Here is a 27925-nt window from a genome sequence, read left to right as displayed (position 1 = left end):
CAGAGCAATATTTCCTCCTCACCCACTGGGATCTCATTTTGGCCGAGCTCTCTCTCTCCAGCAGAGCAGCTCAGGCAGTGACGGCCCTTGTGAAACCCTAGCCGTCTGTTTCATCATGGGTACTCGGTGGCTATAAGGGGGGCACAACGGGGGATTGCCACTCCACAGTTATGTGTAACTGAGGCAGTAAACACTTCCACCCGGCTGCAGTTAATAAATAGCTCCGCTGCTGATTGACTCGTGGTCTCTTCAACGTCACGGCGGCGCTGGGGCTCGTAGTTTTTCCAGCCAGGCCTGGCGCTGATTAACGGACACCTTGGTAACAGGCCACTACAGACCGGATGGATCCAGACCCACATCTGTAAGAAGAGCACAGTAGATCATGAGAAACAACAGCAACTCCTTTTGATATCAACAAGCTGCATTTATTCAATACTGGAGTTGTGTTTTAGTCTCATGTGTCAAGTATGAATCAAGTCTCCGGTCAGTTGCAGACAAGTCCACGTCAAGTCACGGGTCTCTGCCGGCTCAGCACCAAACAGACAAAGTTAGCAGCTAGCTAGTAAACATTGTGGAGCATTTAGCAGCTAAAGAGGCAGACATTTCCCTCAGAGGTTGGTGGAGACCAAAGTCAGAGCTAAATAAAAGTTATTATTGGACTCACATTCCCCGGGTGTCCCCAATAAAACCAAACTCCAGACGAATGCCAATGCTGCTCCGTGTCTGCTCCATGTGTAAAGCAAACTGTCCTTGATTATGATCGGCTGAGCCACGTAAAATAACGTCAAATAATGCTGTAAAATGAATGCGCAGCTGTGACCACATCACAATTTCAGTATTATTCCACCAAAAGCGGACAAACTACTCAGTAGCCACGCCCAACAGTGATGTCACGGTGTACTGAGACACCCCAGGGTGTACATGTCTACATCGCAGAAGCAAAGTGAGACGTCAAAAAACAAGATGATTTTTAGCTGCTGTTAAGTTGCTCTTTAATACAAAGACTGACTTTCCCACACAGTAATGAGGGTTTAAGGCAGTGACACAAAGAGAAATTGTTTGGCAACTTGGAAGGGCAGCAATGTACTGGCTCAGAGTTGTCACTTTAATCCCACAGGAACATCTTGTGACCATGAAACAAGTGAACCTTTTTAGTTTGTTATTATTGCCAAAGTGCATCGATATAACTAAACGATGGAGGACGGTTTACTATGTGAAAAATGCTTTTTTGCCTCACAGGTTTTGATCCCTGAATTCAAGCTGTGTTGACAGTGAGACCTTTCACTGTGAGCTAGTGAGGACAACACAAAACACACAACAACATACTTTACACTGCACCCTTTGTGGTGCAATCCTTTTGGCCAATGAGTGACACAATCACATTGCTAATTTAATCAGACTGTAGATCATCTCGTGTCCAGGAAACATTTGAATACAGTCTTGAATCCACATTTCTCACTGCGATCGCTGCTGCCAGGAGCATTGCCCAACTGTGCTTCTGCCTGGTGCGTATCATCGCTTTTAGAGTGTGGGAGGGGGTGAAGCATCGGGGGTTTGGGGCTTGGTCTCCCTGTCACAAACCCACACGTTTGTGTCGTCTGCCATCCCGTACTGCCAAACTCTGCGAGCACTCTGCCCGGTATGACGTGGTTTGGCCACGGCGAGGTGGAAAAGACCTCAACTCGCCTTTCTTTCCACAGTTCTAACCCTCAAAATCCAGTGCCTGGCTTTATTTGTGTCCGAACCAAAAACACGATGGAAAATTGGACAGCATTGTAAGTTATTCATAAACTAAGAAACAACCCCAAAATGCTGGCTTTCCCAATGCTGAATCACCTGTTTGTTTTGGAAAAACGAATTGGAGGGAAACTGAAAAAAAAAATATTACTGTACGTCTTTGTGTTTTTTCGAGCCCTGCTCACACACCCCTTTCACCATATGTGCACTCATAACTGCTATTTTATGAAGTGTTTCTTGATGTATAATAATAAAACATCGTAAATATTGCCCGTGACCACAAGTTGAGAACAGACTGTGTAGAGAAAAGTGGTTTCAGGGGACATTAAGTAATTTGTGACTAAAGAAATGTGCAAAAACTTCAAAGAGATTTTGGTGCAGCGTCCAATGACCTGAAAAGACATGAGAGAGGAAGAAAAAAAGGTAGTCAAACCAAAATGTGAGGCGTTACACATCACCACGCAAAAACACTTCATGACTCATGTGACTACTTAAAAATGAAATGTTGAGTTTTGGAGCTCAGACATCTGACCACCTGGTGATCTAATCTTTGAGTCACTATTAATAGATCTTGTATTTATATTAGTCAGTGTGTGCTATTAGGGAGTAAATCTCTTCTTTTTGCACCTTCATAAATGCCTGTTTATTTCTATTAAGGTAATTTGACCTGTCAGAGAAACGGTGACCCTCTCACCGCACCACACCCCACCACCATCATCCCCTCTATTTCTTACAGTCAGACTTCCTGTCTCCCATCAATGTTCTCCTTTTTTTTTCTCCGCCGCTGTGACGGAATCCCCTGCTCTGTTTCCTGTTGTGAAGGCCCGTTGCTTGGTTACGCCCGAGGGAGGAGTTTTTATAGCCGAGGGAGCGTTCGCAGAAGGCCGGGAGGTTAATTTTCTCTCCCTAACGTCCCAAAGCCGGCGTCAACTCAGGCACAACACTGAGCAACAGCCCCCCCCCCCCCCACCCCACCCCATCGAGGCACACAGCACTTTACTATCTCTCAGCTGTTGGTCATGGCTGCACAGGCTCTACGTGCCCATGGTCGTTTCCATAAACCAAAAATGGAGCTAGTGTAACTGCAGGAAAGTGTGGTTACCATAGACCAGTGTGTTGCTGTGGTACACACTGAGGCAGGTCTGTCCACATGAGGAAGTTTGTCACTACGCATTCCCGCTCTAAAAATCATCCTTACAAGCGGTGTAAAGATACCTGTGGATTTAGCTTTTTGAACATACTTCACTCTGAATAGAAAGTTTGTGTTCTTAGTGGAACTGACAAAAGGGTGCAAAAACAAAAACTGTACACAAACAGAATATGTTTTGGTCGAGACAAAAGCAAAGTCACTAAGTACATAAATTAAAATAATCACAGAAAAATAGAGTCCATGGGTCAACAAACTATCATTCCTTGGGAGGAAGGTGACCAATGCTATAATTAGCACAAAGTTCAAAGGGGGTGGTGTTAATTAGATCAAGAATTTGCTCTAATAATTAAACTAAAAATTGAAGAAAACTGAAGAAAATGTAAGTGACGCTAAACAAGTTAATATATGTTAAAGTCTCTGTTTTCAAGTGAGATGTTGTACAGAAGTTACAGTTGAAGCGCTCAAAGCAGTTGAGGTGAGAGTGAGAACCAAAAGCAGTTGAAGTGTGATTATTGAAAGCATTTTAAAGTGCAAGCTCTGCACGCAGTTGAATTTTGTGTATGAACTGAAAATAGCTGGAGAGTAAGAGATGAAAGCAGCTGAAATGTTAGTAGAATTCTAAGTCATGACAGCAGTTGAAATGACACTTGATGAGTTGGCAATGAAAGCAATTGAACTGTTAAAATGTCAGTTTTTAAGTCCTGTAATAAAAGTTTGCCGTCTTGGTTCGGACTACAGAGCCTCTGTGTTGTTGTTTCATAAAAATAGGTGCAACTCAACCCGTTCCACACAACATGATTGGTTGATGCCTTTTTTCGCAGCTAAAGCAAAAATAGAAAAAAATGACTTTGTTTACGAGAAAAATAATGTTCACCATCAGTGTGAAAGTATTCATGACAAAAACATTTCAAAATAGTATATGGAAGTGGTGAATGAATTGCATACAATTGTTAGTCGAATGCTAGTTGAAATGCCACTTGATGAGTTAGTACTGAAAGCAAATGAAGTGTAATTTAAAAAGTGAGAGAAGTACTGAAAGCAGTTGAACTGTTAAGGAAAGCATGTGAAATGTAAGTTTAACAGTAAAAAATGAAAGGAAATATAAGTTCAGTTGAATTTAAAGTGTCAGAGAGAGTTGAAGTGTGTGCACCGTTAGCAGTTGAAGCGTCAGTTGAAAAGAAAATAATTGCTGAAGTGTCAGTTGACGAGTAAGAAATGAAAGCTTTATTTCTCCTGAAAAGTTTCACAATTTCACAAGTTTGCAATTAAATCACAGTAGCTGATATTGCAACTGTTCCTCCCAACAATGAGGAACAGTCTTCCTCGGGACATCTCAACTCTTCTTCCCCCATCTCGCCAGTCAAGGAATATCATTACCAGTAACTTTATCTCTACTGGTTGTTGTTTCTTAATTCAAACACGGTGCTGTGGAACGTTCTAACAACCTCAGTCAGATGGAATATGGCTAGAGAAGCCACTTCGCCGCTTAGTAACAAGATAGCTTAATGGCAGGTCTCCCTCCGGCATATTAAAAAAAGCAGCAGAAATGTGAAAAAATATAATCATTTTACAAATGTTCCATGAATCTGAAATTCTTGCAGCGTAAGTGTTTTGTATCCCACTTATGGGTTGACTCTAGTTCATACAGAGAAGTGTTTTTCAACAAGCGCCTCATCCTGGAGGGCTTCAAATTCAGTTACGGACAACAATTTCTTTACAAGAGATGAAACACTAGATTATAAACGTCCACTTTGACAATGTAAAAGCTCCACTGTTGGGTTTGTGCACTTACACTATTAAATCTGAGCTTTTTCTACAGAGAAAAAAAAAAAAGGCTCAGGATTGCTGGCTCTGCAGTCAGGTTTGGACTCTCATCTGTGCAGGTTTTACATAAACTATACACTGAATGTATGTAAACACATTTGACAGCCAAAGTGCTTTAGTGAAAACATGACATATATTAATATATATGAGCTCTGGTAAATATTTCAGAATTAAACCTAAAAGGCAAGGGATACAAACATAAATGCCATAAATGTGCCTTTTTATGGTGAAAGGGAGCCTTTATACTGGTAATATCTTGAAATACTGATATAACCCTGGGGTCAAAGTGGTACATTGTTTTTAAATAAACTAGAATACAGTTTGAGCATAATTCTGATAAATAACTATGTACATCACACATCCTAGTTTGAACACTAGATGTCATCAACATTTAGTGACATTGTCTGAATCTCTCTGAACTGAAGACACTATTCCACCATTTCTGCCTGTTCCGTTTGTTGCATTTTAATATTAGACTTACATTTGCATCGAAATCTTTCAATACGGCATTTAGATTTCTGCCAGTTTTAACTTTACGTATTTACAGATTTTACACATAACCTCATAATATTTTAAAGGGACATTTAGGCCATGCACTGCATTAGAGTTTACAAGTGTTGAATTGATTTAAACGACATTTAAGAGCAGAAGATTGAGAAATACTTTTTGTAACATGAGGGCAAACAAACTGTTTAGTAGTGGTGTGTAATTATTTTGCTAGTATTGTATTTTCTATGGCACATGGGGGTTTTGTGGTCTAGAAACAAAGACTTTCTCGCAGTGTAACTGGTTGAAACCTACACATTCACTATTGTTTTGCCCGTGACTCCTAAGATTTTCTGTATATGACCCACAATCAAAAAGTTCGGCCACCCCTGATATCACCCAATGTCAAATATATCGGAATTTTCTCAATTCGTGTCAGTTATTACAGTCTAGTATTCTTGGGGGCATAAATAAATAACTCAAAAGTTCATAAACAACCTTCTTAATTAAACAATCAGAACTGCATCGTGCTGAGTGACAATGTGTTGCGTGCTCGGTATCTCTTATTTTCATGATACTTCACATTCTGATTGTTGTTTTCCTTTCTGTTTTTTTTCCATCTTTAAGAGCACCTAGAAGTTCTCTGGACACGTGGAACTACCGGAGCACTTAGCCTCGTCCTTCTTCTTATTATAAAGTTATTTACGGACGACTTCGGAAAAAAAAAATTCAGCTCTCTGCTTTGCTACCTCACTCGGGAACAAATGTTGTGCCATCAGAAGGACGTAAAAATCTGCGACTGGAGTGATGACAGGTGAACAGAAGAGCGAGCCCATCATCACTCCAGTCGCAGATTTTTAGCTGAAGTATTGGCATCCACACACACACACACACACACACACACACACACACACACACACACACACACACACACACACACACACACACACACACACACACACACACACACACACACACACACGACTAAAAGTACTACTCTGGAAGGTTTTCTTTATCTTTTCACATTGCATGACTCTATGAATATGTGAGCAACTTGAGGAATTAAAAGTGACCAGGAAATTATGGAATCAGCTTAGTGAACTTTGCTCAAATTTGTTAAATCTGTTTTACATTTGAAGTCTTGTCTGATATTTTAAAAGGCTTTTTAACGCGTGTTGTATTTCTTGGCTTTACTATTGTCAGTGTTTCGTATTTTTTTTTTTAAAAACACTTTGAAAGTTTTGCTTCTAATTATCTCATTTTTTTCCTTAAAATGTAATATACTTCAAAAGAAGCCTCAACGTCACATTGTTTCACCAAGAAACCATAAACGAATACATACAAAAAATCAACATGAAAAGATTGATCCAACAAAGACAAACTCTCCTCTGTTAGTGCAGTAAACCATTTGACACATGGACATTATCCGGCCCATCAGAGCTCCTCATGCAGCACATTGATCTCCCATAGACGCACATACTGTAGGAACAGTTAAAGAGGACCTATAGCGCAGCACTTCTTTCCCTCCCGCGGACGCGCTGCTCCAAAGTGAGAACGGGGAGATGAAAGAGAACATTTCTTAACATGTTAAAGGCAGCGGACCATCACATGCATCACTCGGTCACTCCTCCATCCCACAAAGTACTTCCTCCTCTGAGGGGAGAAATTGATAACACATTGTCCGTTTGCTCCATGACCGCCTTAGATTACATAGTAAAATAGATCTTCTCTTTTACTGTATACAATAAAGCTTCCTCTGCAGTGTTCACATTTAAAAGCACAATCTGTAAATGCTGTCCTGGCATGTTTAAAAACTGTTTTCTAACTATGATGGCTCTCTTTATATAGAGGCTTTATTATTCAACGATCCTCTCCAACTATGTTTTATACCCTGCTTTGACTTGTAATTGGTTTCTAATAGCCCCAGCCCCCCCCCCCCCCCCCCCCACAAAAAGGTTCAAGTACCTATTTTGAATACAAAAAATACATCTACTCCTTCTGCTTTTCATTTGAAACGTTTAAAGATTTCCTGTTTATGTTTAAAACATTTAGACTTTTTTTTAAACTACAAAAGGTTCAAATACCTATGAAAAATAAATAAATGACCTCTTCCCCTTTATACTTCAAAAGTGTATCCCCTTATGTTTTCATATTATTGTTATGAAGCATTATGAACATTTATGAGTGCTTATAAATAAGATTACAGTCCTTTAAGCAGATTACAACGAACTATAAATATGTTTAAAATTCATTGTCCATTCTCAGTGTTTGAGCACAAGAGGGTTCAAGTTGTGACCACAGGACGAACTTCCTCAGCTACGTCGTCTCTCACTCTGCACATCCATCATTCTGCTCAATGAAGCTCAGACATCCAACGGAAGTAACATTTTGAGTGGCGGGGGACTTTAAAGGGGACGCATCATGCTCATTTTAAGGTTCATAGTTGTGTTTGGGGTTTCTACCACTACATGTTTACAGGCTTTAGTTTCATCATACGGTCTGTCTGAATATACCTGTATTCACCTTCTGTCTGAAACGCTCCGATTTAGCATCTGTCTCTTTAAGCCGCCCTCCTGAAGAACCCCTGCATGAGACATAGGACCGACTGAGTTTTGCATTGAAACCAACTGAAACTTCTCCTGTGAACCAAACGTGGAGGACGGCGGCCGACGCAGAAAAGCGAATGGCCCCATCTAGAGCCAGTGTTTAGTTTGTCTGTTCTGGGCTACTGTAGAAACATGCACACATTTTTGCTAGATTTTTTTTTTCTGTTTTGTGTGTGTGTGTGTGTGTGTGTGTGTGTGTGTGTGTGTGTGTGTGACTGTGTCATATTAGATCATTTTCTCAGCAGAGCAGTAGTATTTTCATGAACTAAACTTGGGTCGATAGTACCGTGATTTTGACGGTCCTGCTCCTTCACATCCTCCTCAGGGTTCAGTCTCTGACTCCATCTAGTGGCCACATGATGAACACCATGCAGAATAAATCCACCAAGTGTCTGTTACGAATAGAAAAAAGGGGAACTTCTCGGCATCTGTCATCTCTTTTTATTATTCATCAACCAATAACAACATAAATAACAGACAGACTGTTAGAAATCGGAGTTGGGAATGGAAAGCAAGTTGACGGGAAAGAAAAGTTTATCATCACATACACAGAACAAAGACCTCAACAGAAAACACAGGAATCAACATTTGGAATTGCTCTTCATAAGACCGTAAATCAGAAATTTAAAAAACATAAATGCAATTTGCATTAAAGTGTCGCAGTCGCTCTCAACCCAAATAACCACATCTGGTATTTCTCCTCATAGTGTAGCTACATTTTACAGTACGGTTGCCCCGATTTTGGACTAGATAATGCAGCTATGTTTAGGAATGATCAACCTGAGCTTAACTCAATTAGGATTCACAAAGAGATGACAACCTGACTGACAAAACATAGCTAGACTGCATCCTGTTTACTGGACCGTATAGTCAAACGATCAGTTTAACTTTCTTCCACCAACACCGACAGTACGTGGAGTGAATGATAAAACTCATTCCTCCTTAAAAAAAAAAAGAGCTGAATGTCAACGTCCGCTACAGAAACCCAGAGGGAGTCTTATTGTCGATAAAGGCCTAAAAATAAACAGCCATCTGTGATTCAGGCTCCCTCGTTGTCACTTTTTTTTAAAAATACTTTTAACCTTCCCAAAAAACATTGTCATGCACCTGGAAGTTCAGGTCTGGCTGCAGAGGTGACCATAACGAAAGCTTCAGCACATTAACATACATCATAATGAGGCACAAAGCGAGCCGTGGAGTCCCGACAGGAGGGCCGGGGGCCCCGACAGACGTCGCAGATGTAGCAGTGTTATCAAGGCCAAATATGCCGACGATGCAACGTTGACCTCCGCTATGGAGTGCTGGTTTCAAACTACGGGGATGATGATTGATGATGTCATTCGCCATCTTAAAAATGTAAAGGGCGCAAAGCGTAGAACGTTTGAGGTCCGAAGCGAGACCTATCAGCATTGTTCAGTGTGAATGTCATCGTAAATGCTCACACTTTAAGAAGTTAAGCGCAGTGAGGTTTTACATCGACAGCAGGAGTGACTGAAGCTGCATGTAAAGGCTTTATTTATTTACAGGAACGCAGGAAAACATTCAAATTAATGATTTCTTTTTAATCCCTTACAGCAACTTAACTCCGCTCAAAGACGCAGGCCAGCCACTGTAATTCTTATAATACCTGGAATAAAAAAATAACACTTAAAAAAAATTCTGAACTCCACATACAAAAATCTAAACAATGAAAGAAATGCATCAGAACTGTATAAAATGACATTTGAAGTCGATTTGTTTAAAATGCTTTAAAAGAAAAAAGAAGGCAGTTTGACCCTTTTTACCGACAAACTGGGGTCAAGTTGGAAGTGCAGTCGCTGACACCATGTTGCCCTTCTGTTGATTAAATCCATCCTTTTATAGTCGTTTTTCATGTGCTCCGTTTTTGTTTTCAAGTAATCCCAAGTCTCACTGACATAATCCAAAGAACAAAATGAATTTCTCTCCATGTGCGATTGTTCCAGTGGTTCCTTACCTGTCCATCACCGAGGATCAGCGAGTAAAAAAAAAAAAAAAAAAAAAAAAGTAAAAAGTGCTGACAGCTCAAAGAAGCACTACAAAACTACAAAACAAACGATATCCTAGTGATCCAAGTTGGGCTCACGAGGATAGTTTGGAGTAGCTCGGTGGGGAGAACTTGCGCTTCAGGTATTTGATTATGTAGAGAGGCAGACAGCTGACCAGCGTGATGGCAGACACCTTCCACAGAAAAGGCCAGGTGGTGATGAACGACAAGTCTGGGGGAGCAAACGGAAGAGAAAACAGCTCGGGTACACGTGTCTTAGTATTGTGTTCATGATTACACAGGAGGACGGGAATTCAGTCGAGCAACGAAAGAGTCGACACAAGCGGTGAAAAGGGAAAAAATCAGATGACGGTGTTGATGTGTTGAATCCAATAACATGCTGTCACAGCACTAACCATCAAAACTAAACAGTGGAATGACACAAGCGAAATAGGCAAAATGACGACACGGTAAAACATCAACACCGACACACAGACAGGACAAACGCAGAGAGACGGGATGAGGGAACGAGGAGACACATTTACAGGCTGCACACCTACCAAGGAAAGCTCCAAAGGACACCCGGCCTATGCCTGTCGCCGACACACAGAAGCAAAAGAAATGCAGCAGAAACAGAGTGAGGGCGGCACAAAGGTCAGCAGTGGACAGAGAAACAGAGAGGGAAGGGAAGCCATAAAAGCACAGAGCCGAGGGCTGAACTGCTGCACAAACACTTGGGTGTCAGTGAGTGTCACATCAAGATCAACACAGAAGGTGCAACCAAGACGACTGAGGCCCCTTGAAGTGCTCGGTCCGCTCAATACTGGACTCAAACCAAAAAGTAAAGTTATCCTCCGACTGCGTTGTGAGCTCACTAGGAGAAAGACAGAGCTGTGTGCTCCACACAAGTAGATCTGAAACTGATCGACGGGGAAATGAAAGGGGATGGTTTGGATTTTGTTGAAGTTGGGTTATAGGAGGTCCGGGAGCAAAGCAATGTACTGCTGTGGACAGAAAACGTATTTTAAGACACCTAAAAAAGAACAACATAATTTTAAGTGTATGCTATATAAAGAATATTTTCACAGCTTTGCCTTGATGTCAGACAGCCCTTTGGCCACGCTCTCTTCAAAGCCACCGGACTCCTTTGACAAAAACAGTAGTTTTACTTCACAGAACACGGGAGTTCCTGGTCTACCGACTCGATCGGTTAGTTAGTTTGTGTGATTGTGTGACTTTGTCAAAAGGAGTCTGGTTGTTTTTGAAGAGAGCTTAGATAACGACTTCAGTTCCCCCGTCAGAAAGACCGTCTAACGGCGAGGTAAAGCAGTAACAATATAAATATTGTGAACTATTAAAAATATAATGATTTGTTTAGGTGTGTAAAATATGTTTTGCTGCTGCCCCGTCCACAGCAGTATTACTTTGCTCTCCTGCTGGTACTCCTGTCGGTTACTCTATACCGGGGGCGTGCCGACTGTCATCTAGTAACACACTGACTGAAGTACCTCATACACTTCACAATATCCAAACTTTCCCTTTAATTAGCATGTGAGAATGTATTGATTTTTATTCGTCGCATGTGATGGTTGAACTGAGCTTCTTTGGGTTTTGAAAGGATTGTTGGACAAAACAAGACATTTTATACTTCATCTTGGGTTCTGGGACATTTGTAATCATAATTTTTCTGTTTTGTTAAATTGTATATAGAAAGAATGTCAAAAAATTGATTCATTTATAAAAAAAAAAGAAATCAAACAACAACAGAAAAAAGTCTACTTACCAAAGTACTCATTGAGGAAGGCAAGCGAGGCCAGGTAGCAGCCCAGGCTGAAGAACTCGGCCACCACCATGAGCCAGTGCCAGGTGCGGATCGTCAGCGCCACCATCAGCAGCTCGGTGAGGATGAGCGCTGTGAAGGAGATGGCGACCACGTGTACAAACTCCGACTCAAACAGCACCAGCGCGCCGTACATGAGGATGCCGCCTGGTGGTGCGGGAGGAAACGAGTCGTTAAAAGGGACCGATTTAGTTTTTGAAGAGGGGGGGGGGGGGGGGGGGGTTAGTGTTTGACTGTTTTCCATGCATTCTTTCCCTCTTAAGACTTTTTTCTTAAGTCTGCTTCACAATCAGCTGACTGGGACGTTGAGTTAAGGATTAATGTGTCTGGAGACGAGGACTGATTCAATAACATTATTTATTGTGTAAAATGTGCTCTGGTGCGTCTCCGTCTGATTAACATCTTGAAGCTTCCAGACACTCACTCATCTTCGGGCGCCTCCTGTATCCTGACAGCCCCTCATATCGTCATAACACAACACAAATTGAGCCCAACAGCCTATAACTGATCACATGATTGCTTTTTCATAGTCTTCATGCGGCGCATTCCAGCAAGTCAAACTCTGTAATAAATTAAAACTAGATTGGCGCCAAATATTTTCCTCCTCTGCTGTCGTTCCTCTCATATCGTCTTCACGGTTCTTTTTTCCTCCCCCGCTCCCTCCGCCCCCCCCCCACCCCCACCCCACCCAAACAGACCTGGCATTGGCCTTTAATTAAAAAGCATCGAGCTGTCAGGAAGTCACGCTCCAGCAGGAACATGGATCTTTCTCACACGCTGCATGGCTTAGCGATTACAGAAATATCGATTTACTGGACGGACAAAAGCCCGCATGTAGAGGCGGATGGCTGTTGGAAACCTAAGATACTGAGAAACTGACTGTGTGAGAGTTTGAAGGGGCCCGGGGACCCTGGTATTAAGGCACAGTAGACATGATGAAATGGTGGTTGAGGAGTTGCTTTGACAGTCTACAGTAGCAGACTGGTCATTCTGTACAGATGTCCCCCACAGTGTTACATGCCAGGGGAGAATACGGGTGGAACCATTTCCCAAAAACCCTTCAACTTTGAATTTGTTGAACAGTAACGGCGCTTGAGCAACATAGGCGGCATTATTGTGCACTTCACACTAAAACAGGAACTTGTTAAATCTGCAAGCATTTTGAGTGCCTTACCTTGATACACACTGATCAGAACCCAAATGAGGAAAGTCTTGAAGGATAACGAACGCCCCTGAAAGAGAGAAACAACCCCCATGAGTGAAACATACTGCGTGTTCACATGATATGACCTGCTGAAAGATGTCAGGGAAAAAAAAAAACGCAGATAAATGTAAAATGATTTTGTCAAACATGTGTTTTGAAAAGGGGCACTGTACCTTGGTGAGGTCTTTATAAAGCTCTGGGTAGAGAAGAGCCATCTCTGGCTTCACATCCTGGTCCAGAACCAAGGAGAACACTGGGAACATGGTGTACATGGTGGCATACCTGCACAGAACAAAGCAGTGTTGAGATGCAGATGAGGTACATGCTGTCATAAACATCCACACATCTGTGCTGGGAGGCTGTCGCCTTTTTATATCTCGGCTGTCCAAATGCTGCAGTATTTAAAAACGCATAATATGTGATATTCTGCCGCCGGGGGGTCAAACAATCAAAACAATAACAAACGACAGGGTTTGGTGACGTCGTTAAGTAGCGTGATATCATGGGAGGTTTTTACTATCTGCAGAGGTCTATTTATTAATGTTACAATGTGTTACAATTGTCGACAAATTGGGGAAAATGACGCCATTGACATGCGACCAAATAAACAGATTTGGTTTGGGAAAGTGCTGGAAACATTTAGGAAAATGTAAGTAAACAGCGCAACAAAATATATTACACAGTTCTGGTCGTTAAACATTTTTATGCGTGACATATTATACCTTTAAGTAATGACAAACTTTACGATGCTAAACAGGCAACGTAGAGAATGACGGCATAGCCAGCGAGTTAGCTCCACTGGGTCTGTGAGGTGGTGGATGAAGTTAAAACAATAAGTACTCATTTGGAGACAGTACATACCCAACCATGAGGAAACCCTGGTACAAGGGCACAGAGGCAAAGTAAAACACGGAGGAGAAGACAGCCTGAGGACGGAACACAAAAATGGTGTCATAAAGTCAGATATTTAGGAAATTTATGGAAAAATCTGAACATTAATTGAAAGCAGACATCAAGAACGAAACGTCAGCAAACACAACTTTGAAAGTAATTAAAAAAAAAAACATTAAAAAGTCCCAGAAAGTATTTTGGGATATATCGTTGTGTTTAACGATTGCTGTACCTGCATGGTGGAGATGATCATGCCTCTGTGCATGACGAACTGACCCAGCGCTGCGGAGCGCTTGTAGCTGTTCCTGCCGTGAACCATGAGCAGCCGACCGATGTGCTTGAACTGAGTGATGGAGAAGTCTGCGGCCAGAGACGCCTGCTTCCCTTCCTGACACACACACACATACACACACACACACACACACACACACAAGTACAAAGATGCAAATGCTGCTGCTGGGTTGTAAAACATTCACGTATTTAAGTGCCATCTGCTTCTAAAGAAATTAATGTATACCCTGAAAATAAAGGCAGATGCAGGATGTGAGTTTCAAAGTACAGGCTCTGTCAGTTATCAGAAGACATTTCTTCATGCTGTTAATGGATGTTCTAGTTTCCCTGAAGTTCTTCACAGTTCTGGGAAAGATATCAGTTTAAAGCGGAGAGCTTTATTTGTTTATTCAAGATTATCAGAGAAGTTTATTGAGGCGTTTACCTTTCCTTCAATTCCGATACCACAGTCTGCAGCCTGGATCATACTGACGTCATTCCCTCCATCTCCTGCAACAAAATGAAAAAAACAAACACATTTATTTAAGAACGTATGCTTGAGGTTCTAAAAGTAGCAGCCTTTGCTGGGTGCTTCTCTTGGTGAGCTTTGACTGCCATCTTGTGGATAAAACAGAGAAATATTTTCTCTGGTGTATGTGTTACAGTAATATACATCCATTCTGAGTTTAAATGCATTGTCAGCACCTTAATCAACATTAGTGCAGTTACGTAGTCACAACTGGGATATGGCAGTTCAAGTAAATAGACAGTTTTGAGGCACAAACTGACTCACCTCACGATCTTCAAACACAGTATAAAACAGGACTTTGTATTTAATTAATCCGTCCTGCATTTTCCTCCCTAAGGGACTGAGCTTAATCTACACAGATATTTTCATCCCGCTCCCCGGTAGAGTTTTCCCAGGCTGGTCTGTGGACCGATGCCAACAACCGTCCCGGCTCGTAATGCCGCTGCCGCATCATCTGTCAACACTCGCCTATGGCGCAGGTTCTGTTGGCTGTGTGCTGCTTGAGGAGCGTGACGATCTGGGCCTTCTGAGTCGGGGAGCAGCGACAGCAGACCACCGCCGGACACTGACACGCCAGCTCCACGAACTCGTGCTCGTAATACCGCAGGCACACCTGCAACACGACAGAGACGGAGATGCACAGCTCAGTTTACGGGATGCTGAAGGTCCCGGATGTGTGTACATTATTATTTATTTCAGCGTATTAATTTAAAATGCTGATCTGTTTCTTTTCCAACAAAATGTAAAAATATGGAAGCCCAAAATAAAACATTGTCTAGTCTGGTCTTTATTGTTTTCTCTCTTGTGTTTATGACTTAAGAACAGGTGAAAAAACGTTTTGCCAGGATAATCTTTCTAAGATGATTACATAATTTTTTTCAACTGTGAAACACATTAAAAAAAGTTTTGGCATGTGATTTAGTTTTTTCATAATTTACATGCGTGTTATAGTCAACACACAATATGTGCACCTTTTGTTTCGAGTGCATGGAGACATTGAAACTAACCTGGAAGAAAACATGAATACTTGAGTATTAGAACAACAAACACAAAGAGAAATGTATACTTTTTCCCCATCTATTAAAATGACCAACATCTTCTAGTGATTTGTTTCGCTCTTCAAATCCTCAAGTCCTTGGTTGAACTCCAAACTATTATTTTTGGCTGAGACGTACTTTTTTTTCCTCTCTCATCGCGTGTTTGGCTGCACCCTTAGCATCATCTGCAAGGAAATGTCACTGTATGTTGCGCTGTGTTGTAGTACCTCTAAGGAGTCTCCAGAGATGACCAGAGCACAGTCATGTTTCCTTCTGAAGGCGTTGAGCTCCAGATGGGCCTCTCCTCTGCTCGAGATCTGCTCGAGAGCCACACGAGACAAATGAACCGTGAGCACATTTAGGCTTTTTGTATTTTCCATGTCCCGCTACGTAGGCGCATTATGATCACAACAGTGCGCCAGGAAAGAGGGAAAGCACAACAAGCATACCGGTTTGAAGACGTGGATGTCCTGGGTTCTGGACACCAAGTGGGAGCTTTTGGCGATGCACGTGGCCGTCTCAAGCTTGTCCCCCGTCAGCATCCAGATCTGAGCAGGAAACAAGATGCAAGTTGACTGAAGATGTGACATTAAAGGGTTTTATGAACGCATTAAAAACAATAATTTGCAATCAAAGATAAGCATTTTCTTTCATGTTGTGTATCTGATATCTGATTACAACCTTGAATTACTGTTGACATGTTCAGGATTTATATTTGTATATATCCAAAAGAATCCACAGAATTGACCAGCATCAACCATTTCCCTCGCTAACCTTGATGCCAGCGTTCCTCAGCAGCTCCAGTGTGGGCCTGACGTCTGCTTGTAGCTGGTCTTCCACACCGGTCAGACACAGAAGCTCCATCTCCCTCTCCAGGCTCTCCACCACGGCCGCGACCTTCAGGCCTCGGTCGTGGATGCTCAGCTTGGCCTGGTTGTAGCGGTTCTGCACATAGAGGGAGGTGGAAAGGAGACACTAAATGAGGAATTGTGGGGTGAAAAAGGGGCTGGAACAGAGCAGGCAGCTGAGAAATAAACTGGTCAACAACAACAGAAATACAAAAAAATTAAAATGAGCTGAACAGAAGAACCTCTAGTTCACTACCAGTAGTGTCCATTCATACCTCAAAGTCCTGATACTGCTCCTCAGACAGAGACTTCTTAGCCACCACCAGTGTCCTCAGGCCTTCTCTGGCCATGTTCCCACACTGATACACAGGAAAGGAAGATGTTAGTAAATGTACGTGTGTACACACACACAAGACACACACAGACACAGACACACACACACACACACACACACACACACAGACACACACAGACACACACACACACACACACACACACACACACAGACAGACACACACACACACACACACACACACACACACACACACACACACACACACACACACACACACACACACACACACACAGACACACACACACACACTTTTTATATTATATTCTCCTAAAGCTTTATTTCTTGTCTTTACCCCAAGATGAAGATGAATCAAACTTAGGGCAGATCATCCGTTCTATTAGAGCGGCTGCTGTATAAGTACACCATGTACAGTACTGTCAATAGCGGCATATTGTTACCAACACCAAAGGAATCAATAGTGAATAAAATAGCCTCTGGTGAGATTCAGAGGGCACAGTAAAACAACGGGATGGATGGCGGTTTATTTTTAATATGAAACACCGATGGGGCGTTGATTGGTTATTGACAGGCAGAGTAACCGTAGCGCCGGCTGATCTGACAAGGGGGATATTACAGCCACATCTGTAACGCCATTGTTCAGGAATATGACATACGGTAATTACTTCAACTTGATGTAGGTCACTAATTAAATCAAACGCTGCCCCCCAGTGCTAAATGACTCAATAATGCCAATATAATTATGAACATATGCACACAAGACCTTCGACCACTAGACTGGTGTAGACGCGTCTCTCCATGAATGTCCTGATTACAGGAGGGTACCGGACGCACAAAATGTCACGATGCGTAACAACGTATACGGTTATACTTTCACATTTCATAACCATTTACACGTTTGTCATTACCTCCGCCAGGCGTTAGCCTGTGGGGAGATGTGTGTGTGTGGGTGTGCGTGCGTCCGTCTGTCTGTCTGTCCATGGAATTTCTGGCAATCGGCTAGGCTAAAAACAAGCCTTACTATCTTCTATTGCAGGTCACATTTTGGCCTTTGTTGTGGCTCAAAAACTGACCTCCATAGTAAAGTTGAGTCTCATTTTGAACCAGAGCATCTGCCGATTAAATTCATACCCAATATGTTATGATCCACAAAAATAAGGCACGAAATTAGATGAAAACATCCCTGTTTTTGGCATTTCTGCCGCCATCTTGACTGTAAGGAAGCCAGGAGTGAAATCAACTCTTCTTTGTTTGGGAGATCTGAACTCTACTGAGTGTACTTCTCTTGTTTTTGTAATGTTCTCATCCAGAGGGCCTCAAGTGAGCAGATGAAGATGATTTTGCTAAAAGACACTTTAAGATGACACATGGCTGCAGGGTCCAACTGGCCGATTAAGCAAAGAACAAAATGTTTTTCCAAAACTTAAGAGTTTAAAGTTTGTTCTACAGCTGCCAGAAGCTCCTAACTGTCTTTGTGCATCGTGTAAATATGTAGTTTTGATTAGCAACACAGCTTTTACCTCCTCCTCCAACCAGTCGTTGTACTGGACGATGCTCGCCATGGCAACATCAGCGCCCTTCATGTAGAAAGTGATGTCTCCCGTTGACTCCTCCTGAATCAAATCACAATTAGTACGTTTTCCTGAGTGCCATAGCGGAAGAATGAAACAGCAAAACAATATATTTCTACATTAATCATCGTGCAGCATGTTAACTTTAGAGGCCAGGTGATGATGGGTGAGACAGACACAAAAACACCTTCCACACATCATATTGTTTAATACAAGTTTCCACACCCTGACGATGATGCCCATCCTTTTGCTCTCGGAGGTGAAGGGGAAGATCTGCAGGATGTGGAAGGAGATGATCTGTCCGGAGGGAGTCTTCAGCTGCAGGGAGGTCAGGTCTCTGTTCACCAGGGTCAGGCCGACGCTCTGCGTCCACCGCACCAGCTCCACCTGAGGAACAACCAAAGAAAAGACATTTGACATTTTCACCCCTTTACATTACATTTATGCTCTAACTTTAACTGACTGGATTGAAGATGAACATGTAAATTAAAGGACCCAGTGAAACTTTAAAGCCCTGATTCCAACACAACAAATATATAGAGGATGGAGGTAGAAGACATTTAACCCACAATTTGTGCAGCATTCTGGCATTTACTCAAGTAATACTGGGAAATGAATAAGCAGCAAATATGAGAGGATTTTGGAAAAAAATCTTAATAAATAGCAAGAGAAACTAACATGTCTTTTCAAATTTTAGAATGATCACTCTCCGCCAAATATTATTAGGTTAACAAGAACATGACTTGAGTGAACAAACATCCAAAACGACTCCAGACCGTGAAGCTGAATCTAATTCCACTTGCGTTTGAAAGACAAGGCATGAGAGAGTTACGGCATCCTCCAGAGCCGCCGAGCTCTTCTCATTCAGCTCCAGATAAGTGTTTTTCTGTTTCTCTTTCCTCTTTTTCTCCTCAGCAGGAACTGCGGCCCCCCCTGAGTGAGTGATCAGCTGCACACGACTCAATCCTCAATGGGTTCATTTTCAATTTGCTCACTCAAAGGTTGTTATTATACTCTGACCTACAAATTGGAACTTCCTGTTAATACCCCGTCATTTCTTCCCGCTCCCCCCTTTGAGCTCCGTAAAAAAAGGAGCTGCCTATATTTACTTAACACACATCTGTGTGTCATTATCCTGGTGTGTGTGTGTGTGTGTGTGTGTGTGTGTGTGTGTGTGTGTGGCTACACGAACAGGCACATACACATACACAGACCATGTGCAGAGGATCCTAAACCTAGCTCTAAAATCTGCTCTTTCAGATCTACAGGAACTATTTAAAGCGATTGTCATCTTTGACACAAACTGCACGCGAGTCATGTGTTACAGCTGCAATAGAAAGGACTACTTTATGACAACGGGGGGCCGGCTTGAACAACCCGATCAATCGTTTCAACCGTGCTCCAGTGATCATGCAAATCTCTGTGGCAGCACTGCCTTTAAACTCAACAGCAGCTCAAGCGTGTCATGACCATTAACTGTTTAATTCTCTTCCTGAGATGTCACTGGTAATAGAAAAAGGTGCGCACTCAAGAGCTGCATTCAGCTTAGGATAGTAACACAAGCTACATATGTCGGATATGGTACAGAATCTCTATGGACTTTATTCTATTTTGAAGTTCAGGGCTTGATACAGGACAACACTTAACTCTTGTGCCTCACTAGGGACATTTTTGGCTTTTTATTTTACATTTTTATCATTTTGGTTGTGTTAAATGCAGATGGCATACAGTTTGGAAATATATATATATCTCACTATTATACCAGGCTTCTTAATCTAGAGTCCTGTCTGTAAGAGTACTGTAGTTCTTACTGTTTTAAACCAGACTGAGCCATTTTCTCATGTTTACCCAAATACATGCTTTTTTTCCTGGTTTGATGCATGCAACTACATCAATGCTGTTACTAACCATAAACATATCCCAGACTATGACTTAATACAAATTCAATTTTAACATTTCTTTCATTAAAAAACAAACAAAAAAAAAACATTTAAATGACTCAAATATATTGCAGTTATGACCAGGACTGATGTTGGTTGAAAGATTTGACTATTGATAATAAATATGAATATAAGACTTTAAATTGTTCCTCTAACAGCACCAGAGGAACTTTAAAGTGAGGCACAAAGGTGAAATAATCTGACCCTAATATTTTGAAAGTCAAACTGTATACAATATGCAGTATTAAATAAGTACTTATTCTTAGGGGTACAGTATACACTATATTATTTTTAACTGTGGTTTTACTTTACTTATCATTTGCTGATGTCAGTCTGGTAGCCGGGCAACCACTTTTAAAAGTAACTGCCCAGCGTGAAGGCCTGATACTTTATCTGCATATTTAAGGTACCATCTTCCTCCCTTATGCTACAAATTCCTCGTACACTCACTGGAACAGCCAGTTACCTACAATTGCATGATAAAGCACCCAACTTCCTGGTCATGGCGGTCATTAAACCCAACAGTCAACTGCTCTTGTCTGGTATTACAAGGGTTAAAGGTCACAGGGGGACTCTGTTCACAGCGCGGCTGACCAGCAGGTCAGATGACCCCCCCTGTGTCGACCTCGGCCACCGGCCCCACTTCATCTCCTTAATGACGGCTCATTACATTAGAGAGGCCGAGCGGAGAGCCGGGGGCCAAACAAACTATCGCTGACAGAGGAGCGGTGGCCAAAGATCTGATGCTGCGGTGGACCAGAGCGAGGAGACGAGGAGGGAGAGAGGGCTGGAAATAAAAGGAGAGAGCACAAAGAACGGAGCAGGAGGGGAAAGGAGAGCTCGGCCGACAATCACAGACCTCCACCTCTCATCGTCTCCGGGAGAAAATTAAATATTGATCAATTCAAGCAGTGAGAGACAATGGAGAGAGGGGAGATCGAGCAGAGTGGGCAGGGATATAAATGAATATATACATCAACTCAGGGGGAGGACAGACGGGCAAAATGGAAAACAGATTTATCTTTCGATGCCTTTTTTTTTTTTTTTTATCTTCATTTTGATTACTAGACTTCAGGACAGGGGGTTCGACGCAAAGTACGCAACTCTCACAAAGGCTTTACAAAGCCTCGTGTGTCGCGGGCGATAAACATGCCAGCTGTCTTAAAATGGGTGTGTATGGGAAGATTAACTACCCTTCAATACGCATTAAACGTCTCTTTAAACAAATACTGACTGTAACTTTTCCTGATCAAAAATCTTTGCCTGTCTTCCCGGTATTCAATTATCATCAGCTCTAAATTTCTCTATTGATAAATTCTTCAGTATGATTAGAGAGGGCTATATATAAAAGGCTGAGTAGCACCTTCAGCCATAAAAGCTCTTGGGTTACACGGAGTAACGGCTGGAGGAAAGGAAGCCGTGGGGACGCCTTTGTGGATCGTTTCTGTGCGGCATTCTTCCGTCAGCTGGAGCGGTAAATTCTCAGGAAGCAAATACAGACGATTAGGTGTCTGAACCTCTAAGAGGAGTTTGTGACCTCCCGACTTTGTGTTCATGAAATGACTATTATGACGACCCAGGGTCATTCAGGATCACCAATAAAACATTAAGTCAAGACAGGGAACCGTGGAGAGGGACAGAGTTATGTTTCTCTCCAGAAGGGAAAACGTGTATGAAACCGTAGCTGGGTTTAATTCCAGATGTGAGACACTTTAAAAAGACAGGTGTAAATGAAGCCTTCATGTGAGCTTCATGTTGGTTCTGGTTGTTTATTTCTTTATTGTCACTCTGGTCTGAAAAACAGCATTTTAAAAACAACGGCTGAAAAATGAAATGATGAGAAAAATCTAAAGAACTGATGTATGTTCTAATAACATCCATAAATCCTAACAAAGGTGATTTGAAAGGGTTTGAAATATGAGCATTTAGCATATAAAACAAATGTATAGACAGTAAATGTGTTTACATTTAATTGTCAAGCTAAACTTTTGAAATGTTGCAAAAAAGAATTGTGCATTAGGCGCATTTCCATTAATTGGTTTGGAGCAAATAAATTCTGCTAGAGCGTATTTTAGTCAGAAGTTGGTGCTACAGGTTAAGCATGGCTGTAATCTGAGGGTAATCAGAGTAGAAGAAGTAGAAATGGTGAAGAGTAAACAACATATTTAAACATCTCCAAGAAATAAATTGAGAGGTTTTGTTTCAGGTGGGCAAATTGGAATTGTTCTTTCATGTCGGCTAGTGTTGACCATATTTCATGCTGTCCTGAGACGAAGGCAAAATAAATAAATATATACTGTATCTCAAGGGAAATAATAATAATAATAATAATAATAATAATAATAGAAACAGCTGATCAGTCATGTTAATTAAATGTTCGCTATGTCAGAACGTATTTGGCAAAGGCGTTTCCATAATTCACTTAGCGCATCAACTCTTTAAACTAAAAACCACCTCAAATGAGAGGAAAACCTGTTTTGTGCTGTTGAGGAAGTTTTATTGAATTTTGTGGTTTCTATTCGGCTTTTTCTAATGAGGCACTTGCACATAAAAATACGTTGATGGAAACACGGCTGGTAACATGTTGCCCAGCAAATATTTCAACAGATGTGTTAAAACACAGATTTGCTTGAGACACTGGACCCATAGGACACCTTTCAACCTGCTGACCATGAGTTACAAGTAGAATAAGGGCCTAATGTTTGGGAGCAACCTCTGAATACACGTATCTACGTCTAAACCAACACTGTTCTGTTGACTTCTGTTTTCCGCTGGACGTGCTAAACCCGTATCTCATATGTACCTCGTCGGGGCTGGAGGCCTGGTAGGTGCGGTTGTCGTCACTGAAGTCCTGGTCGGCTTCGGCGGACTCCGTCTCTCCATTGACGATGCCGTGCGACTCGTAGACGGGCGTGACATTGTGGCACAAGGCGATGGCCTTCACCGCCTCGTGGATGCGACTGCTGACACTCTTGCGGACTTTCGGGGCCGACGTCTGGGTCTTCCGCGATGGAGTGGAGCCGCTGGTGCTGCCATTGGAGGGCTGGGAGGTCACCTGGCATCGCAATAAACAATGTGAGCCACGGAGCGAAATGATGCCATTTCAGTCACATCTATTTGTGAGCGATAGCTTTAGCACGCTTTAGCACGTTTTATACCAACCAAATTACATTTCATTGTTGGCTAATGGCAAATTTTGATGGTCTTTACCTCCAAAAAGTAACCGGAGAAATTACTACAAACTAAACTTAATGAAATAAGCTGCCTAGTGATTAAATGGTATTTTTGTTTTGCTGTGTGTCATGTTTGTCATTTGTAGCAAAAGGGCTGCAAATGTGTTGCACAATGACGATAAATTATCCTTTTAATCCAATTAGTACACATACAAGTTGGAAAGACTGGATGTGAAATACATTACACAATCTTTTCAGACCAAGAAGCTGTGTGTTGTAGTGAACTAGATCTAATCCTACACTCGCAGTCACTTCACACCGACGCCCCTTGACACAGCGAGGATAAGTGGCGTATCACCGACTCCATTGTGTCATATCTGATTTGGGGACCTTTTATGTGTTCCGCTGTTTTGACATCAGCCATCAGTTTAAGTGGGTGGTGACTAGCGAGCAGGCAGACAGCCCAGCTGTGTTTGACGGGGGCGACGCGCTCTACTGAAGCGTTTGATTTTGGCTTATTATTGACCTTCGATCCTGCCAGGAAGGGGAGCGAGGGAGGGGAGTACAGTAGGGATGACAACCTTCATCAAGAGTGACTGGAAGATCAATGGAGAGATCGTCGGGTCGTGTTGTCGGACGAGTTTAGTGTCTGAGCTACATGTACATGCCAGTGAATGCACAGCGGAGGTATTAGACAGCAGGTCTGTGTAAAAAAAACTTGGCTAATTATGCTGGACTAGGAAATGTAATATTAGTTATTCAACTAGTACAACAAAATTTACATACACCAAAAGAACAGCAACTAATGTTTTGTTATCAAGAAAGAGAACATGTTTTCTCAATCTTTTAAATACCTTAACGTGTATGCATCATTACGTATATCTAAAAAAAATCGGTGTAACAAACAGGTGTAAATGAGGTTGCGATTATTATTCAGTTGTACAATCATCATAAAAAAAGATTTATAGAACAAACAGTAAATTGATTTGTCGATTAAAAACTACATATAAGAGGACATTAACTGTTGCTGCCCTAATCTGTCTGGAATGTTTAAAAGAAGCGTCCTGTAATCATGTAGCTGTGACAGTAAGGAAGCAGCAACATGGTAAAAAGAAAAATCAGCTGGGCCGAGGCATTGCCACTCTGCACTGCCTCAGCTGTGCAGCTCTAAAAAGACTAGTCATTTTTCATTAGCTGAGATTACACATAAGGGTGCGGGGCAGATGGTTTCAGTGTCGACCAGCTGTTCGGAGCTGGCTGAGAACGAACAATATCATTCTGTCGAGGCTGCGGCCAGATCTGAGCCGCGCGGCGAGGAAAACACTTGCTTACAGTATGTGGAGTCGCTCTGGGACGCTGCGTGATGAATGAGCAACACGGGCTCCTTTCCTGGAAAACGTATCCTGAGCTAAATATAAAAAATGGATTAAACTGATCTACAGGGAGAGGCGTGAATAAGCAGGAAAAACCAATGTATTTCAACATATCCTGTCCCTGTATCCTGTTAGTATTCTAAGTGACACGTTCGGCTTTTCTTTCATTGGTTCTGTCCAGTGTTGCGTACCGGATCATGTCAATTTTATAGTATTTAATGGGAATTAATAACTTCATACGGCTAAAAGGAATAAAAAGGAGAACGATGAGCCACTCCCAAATTAGCAGTGAAATCTACAATGTCCTGAATGGTGGTTGTGTTTATGGTTAACTGAAAAATGCAAAAGGAAATAATTATGAGACAATGAAAATAAAACAGATGAAAATGTCCTCATGGAATAACTCAACAGATTGATTGAAGGACAGTAATAAATCTTACCTGTGCGTATGACTGGACTATCTGGCTCTGTATCTCATCCATGGTGTCAGTGCCATAGGATACTGTTCCCAGGTGCAGCCGCTTGAAGACCATTTCGTTCTGTGTCAGAGTGCCTGCAAGTTCAGAAGAGCAGTTTAGACAGTTACCAACAAATCCTAAAGAAATGACATCACCTACATACTAGTCCTCCATTACCGTCTTTCACATCATGACTGCTCTTATTTCTGTTATTGTCACAGCCTAATCTCTATAAACAGATCACGCATTCATATTAGAATCTGCATGCAACGGGACAAGATTTTGGTATCAGAAATGGTCTGGTTTCCATTTGTAGTCTGGGTAGTATCGACCAATCACGTTCCACTAGGCTGTGGTTGAATGCAGGTTGAACCCCACAGATATAGCCTCTTGCCCCCCAGAGTATTATCTTACAGCTAGCTGCAAAGTTGCTGGTCACAATGTAGCCAATAATGATAACAACTGTTAAATTCAGCCATTGTCCAATAAATTATTTCACTTGGCAAGGAATCCTTAGATGAAAATGTATGATGACGGGATGGGAAGTAGTTTTATGCAACTGGGCACAAAGACTACCAGGTGTAAAAATATCAGAAATGTTTAAAATCACACAGCCACTACGTTATAGCTAAAACAGAATATACTCAAAGCCCCCCCCACACAGAGAGAGAGAGAGAGAGAGAGAGAGAGAGAGAGAGAGAGAGAGAGAGAGAGAGAGAGAGAGAGAGAGAGAGAGCACACCATTTGTCCCCAGAGGACTGCCTACAATGCATCATGGGACCTGCAGGCTGGTGTGACTGCCTTCTCATTGACCTAATCTCATTACCAATATGGACTGCATGTCCTCTCTGACTAACAGACAAGACACACCATTGCATACAAAAAGACTGAGCGAATGAAAAACAAACTTTGAAAACGAGGGCAATGGTCTGGTTTAATGGATGTCTGTTGCCAGAATGTGTGCCGATAGAGCATAAAGCTGATTAGAGGGCATCTACCTCCCAAAAACATTAGAGCCACGGGGTTAACCAATTCTATTGGATTGATTGTTTGTTCTTCTTTCCATGTGCTTTAACTATCAACCTGGATAAATAGGCTCTACAGCTAATCTATTCCTACCTAGATCAGCGGGGTAAGACAAAGAAGCATGTCAGGGCCACCGCAGGAGTTTATCACTCTGGCACACTGGCTAGCGTTAGCAAAGAGCAGCTATTTGTTATTAGAAAATCAGGCCATGATCGTGAAATGAAGCGGAAGGAGGATAAACAACACAAATTCAGAAGATTTGGTGAAACTTTGGTCCTCAGGTCTTGTCTTAAACTCACAACATTGACAAGCTTATTGTTCAACTACAATTAAGTGGCTTAGTTTTAATATGAATTCATGATTTAGGTCTCAGATTTTACACGAGATGTTAGTCCAACTTGTAGTGATTTGATGCGCATTTTATTGGGATTATTACATGATAATTATATATATATATATATATACCTATATATATATATATATATATATATATATGATAATTATATATATATATATATATATATATATATATATATATATATAAATATAATTTTTATTGTGCTTTTTTTTATGCCCTATATCAGTGGAACATTAGGTTCCACTATTATCACGTTACAGCTCTTTTAAATGTTATTGAGCTCTAATTGTACTAAGAGAGTGAATTCCACAGAACACCTGATGTGCATTCATGTCTGCCGCAGGGTAACAATGTTGTGTATGCTTGATAACACAGCCGTGATCAGGGATTGAATGTGTGCTACCATAGACGGTATACAAAGATGGACGACATTACAGCTCCCAAAAAGTGAAGCCAAAACATCTTGACCGCCCCATGGTGACTGGCTGCAGAATAGGTAATAAACCCCGCCCCCTACATGTTAGCGGAAAGAATACGGGCTAACCTAATGTCATATTAAGTCGTTCTTATTACGCCGATGTATGTCCGAATGTTGACTTTTGTGATAGGTTTGGTTTTAATTAGTTATTTGATGCTATAAAAACAGTTGACAGTTGCTCAGTGAGTGTAGTAATCGCTACTTTTTTGTAAGTAGAGGAGGAACGTCGAGAGGAGAACTGGTAACTTTAAGTTTCCTGTGATTGTATAAATATGTATTAAGATCTTTACGTACAGTCTATGGTTCATACAATGGTTGACCATGTAGCTGGTTAGCTTAGCAACATTTGGGTTAGGCAGTGCTTTAACTGTTTTTTTGAGTTCCCAAAATAATTGTTGGATATAAAACCTTTACCCCTACAGTAGACACATCCAACAAACCCACCGTCATTCTGCCATCAGAACGTGACCAGCCTACATTGTATGCAAACCAGTTGCCCTCTTGAAGTGAGTTGTAATTTGGCTTTAACTTAAGCACCAACTTAAATCTACTATAGAGGTGATAGTTCTTCAGTGTTTCTAGACTCCTACCTGTCTTGTCTGTCAGCAGATAGACGAGCCGGCCCAGTTCTTCTGGGATGGTGCTGGTCCTCACCACAGTCCCGGGGATGTTTTCGTCTTTCATGATCATCCAGCCGTAGGCCGACTTCCCCATGTCCAGGTTTACACGCAAGCTACACATGGGAAACAAAAAAACAAAGCTGTAATGTTTCACAGAACTAACGACAATAAAAAACTGAATTAAAGAT

At 41.7% G+C, this 27925-nt stretch overlaps 1 protein-coding gene and 1 long non-coding RNA gene across 3 annotated transcripts in view; one reads left to right on the top strand and one right to left on the bottom strand.

Annotated features, from left to right (window-relative positions):
• Window positions 1–8228: 8228 nt before the first annotated feature.
• The window catches only part of atp9b (ATPase phospholipid transporting 9B), a 41913-nt gene continuing 22216 nt past the window's right edge, over window positions 8229–27925 (bottom strand). Inside the window, exons 13-30 of one of the 2 annotated variants that reach the window (XM_068711400.1) lie at window positions 27708–27850; window positions 25238–25350; window positions 23055–23306; window positions 18537–18698; window positions 18261–18353; window positions 16703–16786; window positions 16354–16524; window positions 16029–16127; window positions 15807–15896; window positions 15011–15155; window positions 14459–14523; window positions 13976–14131; window positions 13714–13778; window positions 13026–13134; window positions 12823–12880; window positions 11592–11795; window positions 10369–10401; window positions 8229–10040 (exon numbers count right to left, since the gene is read on the bottom strand). In XM_068711400.1, the coding sequence (XP_068567501.1) occupies window positions 9904–10040; window positions 10369–10401; window positions 11592–11795; window positions 12823–12880; window positions 13026–13134; window positions 13714–13778; window positions 13976–14131; window positions 14459–14523; window positions 15011–15155; window positions 15807–15896; window positions 16029–16127; window positions 16354–16524; window positions 16703–16786; window positions 18261–18353; window positions 18537–18698; window positions 23055–23306; window positions 25238–25350; window positions 27708–27850 (2179 nt within the window). In that variant the 3' untranslated portion in view covers window positions 8229–9903. The remainder of the gene's footprint in view (window positions 10041–10368; window positions 10402–11591; window positions 11796–12822; window positions 12881–13025; window positions 13135–13713; window positions 13779–13975; window positions 14132–14458; window positions 14524–15010; window positions 15156–15806; window positions 15897–16028; window positions 16128–16353; window positions 16525–16702; window positions 16787–18260; window positions 18354–18536; window positions 18699–23054; window positions 23307–25237; window positions 25351–27707; window positions 27851–27925) is intronic. The other variant, XM_068711399.1, reaches the window with a different exon arrangement.
• LOC137872894 (uncharacterized) lies at window positions 23248–27802 on the top strand. Its single transcript, XR_011102901.1, has 4 exons — window positions 23248–23326; window positions 27015–27135; window positions 27540–27623; window positions 27727–27802. It is a non-coding gene; the product is annotated as an uncharacterized lncRNA (long non-coding RNA).

This window comes from Cebidichthys violaceus, unplaced genomic scaffold, assembly GCF_023349555.1.
Source record: "Cebidichthys violaceus isolate CVI_PGR_0920_01 unplaced genomic scaffold, fCebVio1.0.p SCAF_16, whole genome shotgun sequence".
Lineage (NCBI taxonomy): Eukaryota > Metazoa > Chordata > Actinopteri > Perciformes > Stichaeidae > Cebidichthys > Cebidichthys violaceus.
Note: the sequence above shows the minus strand (reverse complement) of the source record. Positions and strands in the feature narration are given on the sequence as shown.